At 45.2% G+C, this 10,285-nt stretch overlaps 1 protein-coding gene across 11 annotated transcripts in view; it reads left to right on the forward strand.

The window, feature by feature from the left end:
- CCM2 (CCM2 scaffold protein) overlaps positions 1–6,527 on the forward strand; it is a 69,667-nt gene extending 63,140 nt beyond the window's left edge. For 10 of the 11 annotated variants that reach the window (XM_050942655.1, XM_050942656.1, XM_050942654.1 and 7 more), the window contains one exon: positions 5,728–6,527. In XM_050942655.1, the coding sequence (XP_050798612.1) occupies positions 5,728–6,008 (281 nt within the window). In that variant the 3' untranslated portion in view covers positions 6,009–6,527. Of the gene's footprint in view, positions 1–4,015; positions 4,130–5,727 lie in introns of those variants that run through there. The other variant, XM_050942663.1, reaches the window with a different exon arrangement.
- Positions 6,528–10,285: the final 3,758 nt, after the last annotated feature.

Genomic DNA, 10,285 nt, shown 5'->3' on the forward strand with positions numbered 1-10,285 from the left:
GTCCAATCCCCCGTGGGAAATATTCAGTTGGAGGCCTGTCTTTGTTTTGGAGGTCTGTCTTTTCTTTGCACCAGAAAAAAGGCAAGAATTACTCTATCAACATGATTACAAATTACTAGATATGGTATGAATACCCAGCACCCATGAAAATGGGAGTGGGTGGGGTCTGGTAGGCCACTATATATTCCACTCAATTCCTTGAATGTAGCATAAACGCCCCTATGGATAAAGGCAGTAAAGATTCCTGAGGAGTTCCAGACAGTCTGGGAGCGTATTGCCAGAAGTGGTCTATGGGTTGGTTCGAAACAGGCCAGCTGCTGAAGAGGGTATAATATCCCCTTGTGGGTTAATTTAATATCAGTGGGACTAAAATGAGTATGGGCTGCAGGTCTGAGCCCTGTGCTGAAAATGTATTGATTGATCTACCTGAGGTTCTTGTATGGCCCGCATGACCATAGTATCTGAGCCTTACAATGTTTAACCTACTTACCCTCACATCCCCCATGAGGCAGGGCAGTACTACTGCCCCCTGTTGTTCACACGGGGAACTGAGAACAGAGCTGCTAAAGGCCAGATCCTCCCTGGTATTTAGGCCCCTGACTTGTGTTGAAATCAATGGGCGTTAGGCACCTAAATACCTTTTGAGAATCTGGGCCTAAGTGGCTTGCCCACGGTCACTTAAGAAGTCTGTGTCAGAGCAGGGAATGGAACCTATGTCACCAACTACTACTGTCCAGTCCACTAGATCATCTTTCCTATGGTATGACAGCAGGGTTAGGGAGAGAGACAGTCCTGCAACAGGGTACAACACCAGTAGGATTGGAACTCAACAGGCCTGCTGCTGTCCCCAGTGACTTGAAAAGGATCAGGGCTGAGCCCTTTTGCTCAGAGCTAGGAGGCAGGACCTTTATCTTCTAGGTTAAACAGACTTAGTTTTTAAATGAACCCTTCAATGTCTGTCAAGTTTATAATGCCTACATCTAATCACTGTTAGAGGGCTTTCCCTTCACCCTCTCCCCTGGTTCTCATCACAAAGACAAAGATAAGGAGTTGAGGCGGTCTTCAAGTGTGTGCTCATATATTACGTTCCCACCATGCCCAGCAACACTTCAGCTGTATCCCTTTATCTTTTCCCATTGTACTAAAAGCCTGATCTGGTTGTGGGAAATGCAAACACAGTCTTTGTTCATTGATCTTCACACTTATTAGTATAAGATAGAAGAGTATAAAAATTCTATCTCAGGCTGGCAAATAAACTTATATACTAACACTTACAGAGAAGTGTTTTAAAGAATAATTAACAATCAGACAGGAAGCTGCCACCCTGCCATTTGAACAATGCACCATTGGACTCTGCTCCCACTGACCAGTGGGAATTGTAAGGAAAGTTCTGTTTTTAGAATGGGTTTAATTTTACCTGGATTAAATGAGCTATTAAAAGGAAAAAAACAACTCCTGTTCCTAACATATAGCGCAGCACCTCTGCAAGTCTTGATTTTCATTGCTTTAAAATGACATCTGCAGCCTCAGTCTTACGGGCAGTGATACTTAGCTTCCTGGTGGGAAGCATAACGTTGTATTGTAGTCCCACTGCAAGACAACAGCCCCTCTCATGGAATGGGGAAGTGAACGGTGACAGATGTTCCTAGAAGCAGCTCGGAGCCTTTTCCTCAATGTGTTTTTAATCTGCATGTTGATGCTGTTAACATATTAAGATCTGTAAAGCTGCACAGGGTGTCTCAGTGCTGAACAATCTTTTGGGCTTTATCTCCAGTCTCTTTTTAGTGAATTCTCATTAGCAAACATGTGACACGTGTTCCTTCCACATCCATGGGACTGCAAATGTGTTATGTTAGCCACCGGAGGGAGCCCATGTTATTTCCTCTGTGCAGTATTGCCTCATTGAGAACTGCAAGGAAAACATTAATAGTTAAGGAGAAGGGCATGTATTCCATGGCAGTGCATGCCAACATCAGTGGGAAAAACCCTCCAGAAATTGGACAGCTCTACTGTGTGGTGTTGCTCTGCCAAAGTGAAGGAGAACAAGAAGCTTCCTACAGTTTGGACATAACTAGCTCCATAAATTAGATATTTATTAAAGATAGTTTAATTGATTATGTTAATAGATTGAGAGGATGGAGCTTGGCTGTTCTCAGTGGTGGCGGATGACAGAACAAGGAGCAGTATTCTCAAGTTGCAGTGGGGGAGGTCTAGATTGGATGTTAGGAAACGCTATTTCAGCAGGAGGGTGGTGAAGCACTAGAATGAGTTACCTAGGGAGGTGGTGGAATCTCCATCCTTAGAGGGTTTTAAGGCTTGACAAAGCCCTCCTGCAATGATTTAGTTGGCGTTGGTCCTGCTTTGAATGGCGGGTTGGACTAGATGACCTCCTGAGGTCTCTTCCAACCCTGATATTCTATGAAATAAGGTAGTTAAACCCTAAGCCTACCAAAGTGTTAAGGAGGAGATATTTTAGGTGAAGTCCTGTCATGCCATGTATCTGCTGCTATGATGGAGAGAAATGATTAGGGGTGTGGAACAGCTTCCATATCAGGAGAGATTAATAAGACTGGGACTATTCAGCTTAGAAAAGAGACAATTAAGGGGGGATATGATAGAGGCATATAAAATCATGAGCAGCGTGGAAAAAGTGAATAGGGCAGTGTTATTTATCCCTTCCAGTAATACAAGAACCAGGATTACCCAATGAAATTAATCGGCAGCAGGTTTAAAATAAAAGGAAGTACTTCATACAACACAGTAAACCTGTGGAACTCGTTGCCAGGAAATGTCATGTATAACTTGGTTGAGAAAAGGTTTAGATAAGTTCATGGCAGATAGGTCCATCAGTGGCTATTAGCATGGCCAGGGATGCAACCCCATGCTTTGGATGTCTGTAAATCTGGCTGCCAGGAGTTGGGACTGGATGACGAGATGGATCACTTGATAATTGCCCTGTTGTGTTCATCATCTCTGAAGCTTCTGGTACTGGCTACTGTCAGAAGACAAGATACTGGACTAGATGGCCCATTGGTTTGACCCAGTGTGGCCGTTCTTATGTTCTTAACTCTTCATGAGAAGTTTGGGTATGATTCTTGATCCTAGCCTTGAGAGTCAGATTCTACCAGAAGGATCAATGCAGGATAATTAATAGATTCCTAGATTCCAAGGCCAGAAGAGATCACTGTCATCTAGTCTGATGTTCTGTAGAACACAGGCCAGAGAACTTCTCCACGATATTCCTGGAGCAGAGCTTTTAGAAATATATCCAGTCTGATCAGTGGTGGCGAATCTACCATGACCTTTGGTAAAATGTTCCAGTGGTTAATTACTCTCCGGTGTGAATTTGTCTAGGTTTAAGTTCCAGCCATTGGACTATTATAAGTTTCTCTGTTAGAAGAGCCCATTATTAAATATTTGTTCCCCATGTAGATACTTACAGATTGTGATCAAGTCACCCCTCAACCTTCTCCTTGTGAAGCTAAATAGATTGAACTCTTTGAGTCCAACGCTATATAAGGCAGGTTTTCCAAACCTTTAATCAGTCTTGTGACTCTTCTCTGACCCCTCTCCAATTTGTCAACATCCTTCTTGAATTGTGGACACCAGATCTGGACACTGTGTTCCAGCTGCAGTCGCACCAGTGCCAAATACAGAGGTAAAATAACCTCTCTGCTCCTAACCATAATCACAGCAATCGTCTAAAATATGAAATCTCTTTCCTGTGAATAGTCTTCAGAAGCACAATGCAGTTTTTTGGAGGGAGTGGGGAGGCTGTATGTAATGAGTAGGTCTACCTCTTCTTCCCTCCCCCCCCCCCCTCAGTTTTCTGTGTAACCTGCCAGATTCCCCTCCAACAGTGAGACAAAATTCAGAGAGGCCTGTAATCATTCCACAGGATCCACAAGTAGTCTTGCAAATTACAGAGATGCCTTAAGGCCCTGAGCGTGCTCCTTGGGAGGTTTACTGCAGGATCGTGACTCATAGGTGAACAAAATGGATTTTCTCTTGCCAGGACCCAGGAGTTCAGCAATATGTTCCTCCTTGCAAGATTTGCTTCCACCAGTACCTACAGCAGAGCAACCCCCACACTGATCAGGCTGACGCTGTTAACTCTTGTCTATGCAATGCAGGCGAGTCTCATCTTACGCGCACTTAACATGCACAAATTCAGCTTTGTGAGTCAGCAAAAACAAACAAAAAAACAACAATTTAAATACTGTACCTGTAGTGCGGGCAGTTCCGCCCGCCATTACACTCAATGTAATTTTGACTCTATGCAATTTTCACTTTACGTGCTGACAGCGGAACCTAACCCCAGCGTAAGATGAGACTTGCCTGTAAACAACCCCAGACTCTGGTCCTGGCTGGGGAAACTGCTTTGGAAATGGTCTTAAAATGCATAGACCTGGTTCAGTGCTGACTTCCACCCCATTGCAACTCCACTGGAGGCACTGGGAGTGCCTCTGAGTCAGTGCTGAATTGGGCTGTTCGGTTAGTGATTTGGGGGATCTTGGCTTTCTGTGTCCTCTTTTAAACAGCCTTTTGGTTCCTGTTTCTCTCAGGTCCTCTAGCTGTGGTTGTAGAAGGGCTCTTAGGATGGACATGGTTGGACTCAATACTGAACCCTGTCAAAGGGTGGGACCTCCTTTTATACAGAAGGAATATATTGCCATGAGCTCAGGTTGGAAGACCCACCAAGAAATCAGCTCTGCTGGAGAGGCTGAATGGCAGTCACAGACCATTGATTTTTTGCTTTAAAACAATTTTGTCCCCTAACGAGCCTACAGCATGTAACTGCATGATCTCATTAGTTTACAATGTTAGTCCCAGGATATTATACAGACATGGTTGGTGAGGTAGTATCTCTTACTGGACCAACTTCTGTTGGTGAAAGAGACAGAAGTAGGTCCAGTAAAAGATACTGCCTCACTCACCTTGTCTGTCGAATCTTATTAGTATTCTCCTCCCTCTCCCTATCTCCTGTTTCTTGCATTTGCTTGTTGTCTGGTTTCAAATTAGATTGTATGGTCTTTGGGGCTGGCTCTATACAGTCTAAACAATAACCAGGGGTCAGAGCTGCTCTGGATACCCCAAATCCTGCTGGTCAGGCCTGGAGAGATGGTTAATACTGCATGGGGACAAAAGTGGAAATAATTGGCGCTGGAGTACCTCTCTCTGAACCCGCAGAAGGTGGCAGCACTGAAAGGGGAGCCTTCTCCTGCAGACTGTGCAGAACTGAAGAGTGTGAGCTTGAGAGTATGTTGTCTCAGAGATACAGAGCAGTTGGTCTTGACTTTTTTAAACTCAGTGGTGCTCTACACTCCTCTGGTCCCTTGCATCCGAAGATCTCATTGAGCTTTACTAATGTGAACTAATTATGTGTCGCCAGTGACCCTGTTTTAGAGATGGGGAAGCTGCTGTAGTGCAGGAGGTGACGTGACACTGTCACACACAGTCACTAGCAGTTTGGGTGACTTGAGTTTTAGTTTAAACAAAAAAAACCTCAGCTCTTGGAGCCTCAGATATTGGGGAAGAGGAGACAGGATGAGTTCAGTTGCTGCATCTTGACTTTCTTGGTGTCCTACAATCAAATCCTGAAGCCTTTACTTGGGCAAAGCTCTCCCTGATAAGAACATCACAAATATAGTCTTGATCAGTGTAACGTTGTCATGCTAACTGTATCAAATGACTAATTTTTCCTCCTTTGTTTATTTTCTGGGGAAGGCCTTAGACCGTTCATTCCTGAAAAGGACAGCCAACACTTTGAGAACTTCCTAGAAACCATCGGGGTGAAGGATGGCCGGGGAATTATCACAGACAGTTTCGGGAGGTACAGACGGACTCTGAGCACTACCTCCAATTCAACGACCAATGGGAATGGAGCTGCGGGGAGCTCGGATGACCAGTCTGCCCCTTCCGAGGGAGACGAGTGGGACCGAATGATCTCTGACATAAGCAACGACATTGAAGCTCTTGGCTGCAGCATGGACCAGGATTCATCATGAGACACAGCTGTGGGAGGGAGGATGAGAAGATAGCTCCTTTCAAAGGGGCTTTTTTGTTCTCTTTCACCCCCATGTACTAATTGCAGCAACATTTGCTGCTGTCTTCCTGACCTTCCAGTCTGAAAGAGGCTCCAAGGATGAATTGGGATGTGATTATTTTTCCTGCCTTGTCAATGGCTTCACTGGTGCCCATTTTGTGATGGTGGCTGGTGCCCTCTTACTGTGAAGGCATGTGTGTGTCTTCGTGCAGGTGAGCGTGCTGTGTGAAAGGAAACCCGGGTTGGGTGATGGAACCGGAGTCCCTTCCTCTGACTTCTTAGAACTTTCTTTGGTTTTGTGTTTTCTTTGCTGTCGTCGCTCTGGAGTGATGCAACGAAGCTGGGGCAAGAAACTTGCATTGAGCAGTAACAGCTCACTGGGACCCGATGGCGGGTTTACAGTTTTGCACATGATATTCCTATTGTAACTCAGACTTTTTTTTTAAATGAAGTTTACCACAATGTGAATAATTTAAACCTATTGTTGGTGTTGTCAAAACATTTCTAATCCGAACCTGAAGGCTGTCTGCTGCGATACTGACGTGATTGTTTTGTAGTGAAGGCCAGCGTGGGCTGATCTTCATTGGTCACAGAGGGAACTCTGCAGATGTGACCTCTGGGCTGTCCCCTTGCAGGAGGGGAGTTGCTTGGTGTGGGTAACCTTGGCCTTTTGCCTCTAGCACTCTGGTTCAAATTCAGCCCATAGTGCAGAGTGGGGCATGAGTGTTGGTGCATTTAGCGCTGTCCAAGTGGACAGTCTAGGTCTAAAACCAATCCTGCCATTCAGCATGGCTGGCAGTCTTTGCTCAGGAAAAACCTAGGACCTGAGGGAAATAGGAGATGGAACCACATTTTTACCTCTAGCAAAGTTATTGATTGGGCTAGTGTGTATGTGCGTGTGCATGTGTGTGGTGAGAGCTCCTGTTGTGGCTCTTTGTGCTCTCTGGCCTGGGGCTATGTGGATTCACGTTCCCAGTGCTGCTAGCCCCTTAACCTTCACAAGCACAACTGTTCACTCAGTAAAACCCGATCTCAATCCCAGTCCAGCACAAGTAGATGTGACAGGTTTCCTGCTGCTCCCCAGAGGGCGCCATGGTGCATATATACCTCCCCAACACCCGTAGCATTTGTCCACGCAAGGTGCTTGGGCACCTCCTGCAGGACTGACGCTGTTAGGGAGTTCAGGGCTCTGAGCATCTAGCAGGATTGACTCCAACAGATGGCGGTGAATTCAGACAGGAAGTGACAGTAAATTTGTTCTGTTGCTTAGAATTTCTCCTTTTAAGGTTACAATAACCAGGAAATTCTCAGCCAGGTTGAGTTCAGCATCAGTAGCTATTTGCATGGGGAGTGGATTTTGGTCACCCTTGAAGGGTGAGATGGTAACAAGTTAAACTGATAAAGTAAACTTTCTATGAAATTAGTGGGATGGATGTATAGATATCTAATGTACAGGTTGTATATATTATACAGGCAATTATAAATACACTTATTTTTTGTATCTGAATTCCATGCCATAATATCTATACTGGCCGCTATAACTGACCTTTTAAAGGAACATTTGGTTGATACTTCAGCCCTTTCAGTAGCAAAACCCTATTTGTTCATGGACTCCAGAGGTTTCTTTCTTCGCTATTTTTTAATTTACTTTCAGTTAAATCAGAAAATCCTGTACCGGTGGCTGGGCATGTTAGCTTGTCAAGAATAGGACAACAAATAGAGCTGGCATTCTGTTCCCATGTATACTTCCACTAAAACAAGAGATATCCAAAGTCTATTTTTCAGTGCTCAATACAGGACCCTGTGGCACAGTCATAAACTGACCTGGCTGAGGGAGCTCTTCCTCTTCAAGACATCAGTTAACTTCACCGGGTTGCAACAGGCAGGTCTCCTTCCCTACAGTGCTGTTGGCCTGAAACGTCACTGGAATTCTTTACATTTTCAGTAACATCCACTGCCTGATATAAGGAAAAATGCCCATAGATGATTCATTTTTATTTTTAGGTCATATTCTTAATCATTCCTTTTTTCCTCAGGGTTGGTGAAATTAAAAGATAGGACCCTAGGATGACAATTTTAAAACCAAAAACCCAAAAGCAAAGCCATCCACGGTTCATATAGAAATATGGATGGTTCAAAAGTTCATTTTTTCTGAGCTAGAATGGTACTGTCCAGTGAAACCAGACGTAAGTGACTAGTAGGGAATCGACACAAAGCAGTGGCTGAAGGGGACTCTTGATGAGAATAGAACTATGTTTGGAGAATTTGAAGATACTTTCGTGTGGTCTCCTAAGAGAGGAAGCTGCTCAAGGATGGGATCTGGTAGGAATTCCTTACATACCTAATGTTTGCTTGCGTTTTTAAAAAAACCCGTTTGGGAGAGCATAAACCACGAATGCTTTGAGAGTTTCTTGCTGCTGAAGTTCTCCAAATATAGCTTCACCATGGAAAGACAGTCAAGCACCGCAGAGGTTTTTTTGCTTTCTAATCATGTGATAAACACATGCAGCCCTTCCTGCAAAACAAGCCTTTGGCTCTAAAAGGTCATGGCCCTAGAAACTAGATGGAAACCGTTCTCAATCAGCTTGCCCATCCAGTGTAGCCTTGTTCCCCAAGTATGTTTTGATGATTTTTGTCTAGTCCAGTATTTAGGGATATCCCGAGTGATATCAATTATTGTTCCAGCACTCGCAAGACACTTCTCCTCACCATTAGAAAGTGTTTCCTGATTCAGCTAATTTCCCCCCACCCGTTTCCCCATTTGTTTCCTGTTACTCCTTCCAAAAACACCTTAAACTATTCCTCCACCTTGATGTTACTCTCTCTCCATTACTCATAGACCATTATCACCCCCGCCTTCCCCAAGTGCAATTCATCCAGCCACGCTAGCTACTCTTACTTTTTCCCCTGCATACCAGTCACTCCAGCCCTAGAATCATTTCTCTCCTCTTCTCTAATTTCTGGCCTACTTGCTGACCATCTTTCTGGCCCCGCAGTGCCCAGAACTGAATGTAGTCTCCGACAGGCAGCCTTACCAGAGCTTGCTGGCAGAGGCACCAAGATCTCCCTGGTCAGGGGCATTCTGAACATAGCCTAACTTCTGCCTCCATATCACACTGCTAGTTCCTGCTGTCCGCTAGCAGCCCCATGTCTCTGGGCATTACTGCTTTCTAGGGGTTCCCCTCCTGTGATGCCTCTCCAGTGGGGTTTCCTCCTCTCCCCACATGTTCGCTTTGCATTTCAGCAGATCCAATCACCTGCCTCCTGCAAGTGCTCTCACTATGCCTGTGCTGCAATTAGACACCCGTGGCTGGCCTGTGCTGCCTGATTTGACTTGTGGGTCTCGGGCTGTGGGGCTGTTTAACTGCAGTGCAGATATTCAGGCTTGGGGAGCTCTGGGACCCTTCCACCTTGCAGGGTCCTAGAGCCCAGGCTCCAGCCCAAGCCCACACTGCAGTTAAACAGCCCTGCAACCCAGTTTTGAATAGCAGTGTAGACATCCCCTCGCAAAGCACAGCCTGTTTTAAATAGGGGAGTTGGAGCAGGAAGCACATGGCTGCTCCCTAAGCTGGCTGCCTTCAATTACTTGGTTTTTGCTACCCTTGGCACTCAGAATACACTGCAGCATGGGTGCCCTGGCGCCCTGTAAGGGGAGGACTGAATCTGTCAGTAGCAGGTTTGTACCGCTGGGAGTGTCTAACCAACAGGAACATTCAAGTCACCAAAGAACATGTCAGATCTATTATGTGCACATTTTTTATTTGTATACAAAAATGATGGAGATCTTGTGTGCAGCAGCTGCAGCTCTTGGGCTCCTGGTTCATGACCAGTGCTGCCCTCCATCCTCTCAAAGCTTGGCTGTCCCTGCATTACAACCATTGCTCGTCTCTCAACCCCCTCTTCCCAGCACGCACGCCTGTGTGTGTAAACACACACACACACACACACACGGACACAGAGGAGAAAGGAGTGTTGGAAAGAGCTGGAGTAGCATCACACAAGTGGTCCCGGTGTTGGTGCGTTTTCCCCTCGGACCACAATCGTTCTCTTTTACGCTGAAAGGAGCATTTATTCTGGTGCTTTCTGCCTCCCTTTACAATTGTGTTTTTCTGGGGAAAAAAATAGGTAGGAAATTGCAATTTCTGACTGAATGGTCTGTCTAAGAATTGAGTTCAAATACAGTATTGACTCTGTGTATAATTTTGAGAGGCAGACGAAATCAAGAAAACCTTCTACATC

This window comes from Gopherus flavomarginatus, chromosome 2, assembly GCF_025201925.1.
Source record: "Gopherus flavomarginatus isolate rGopFla2 chromosome 2, rGopFla2.mat.asm, whole genome shotgun sequence".
Classification (NCBI taxonomy): domain Eukaryota; kingdom Metazoa; phylum Chordata; order Testudines; family Testudinidae; genus Gopherus; species Gopherus flavomarginatus.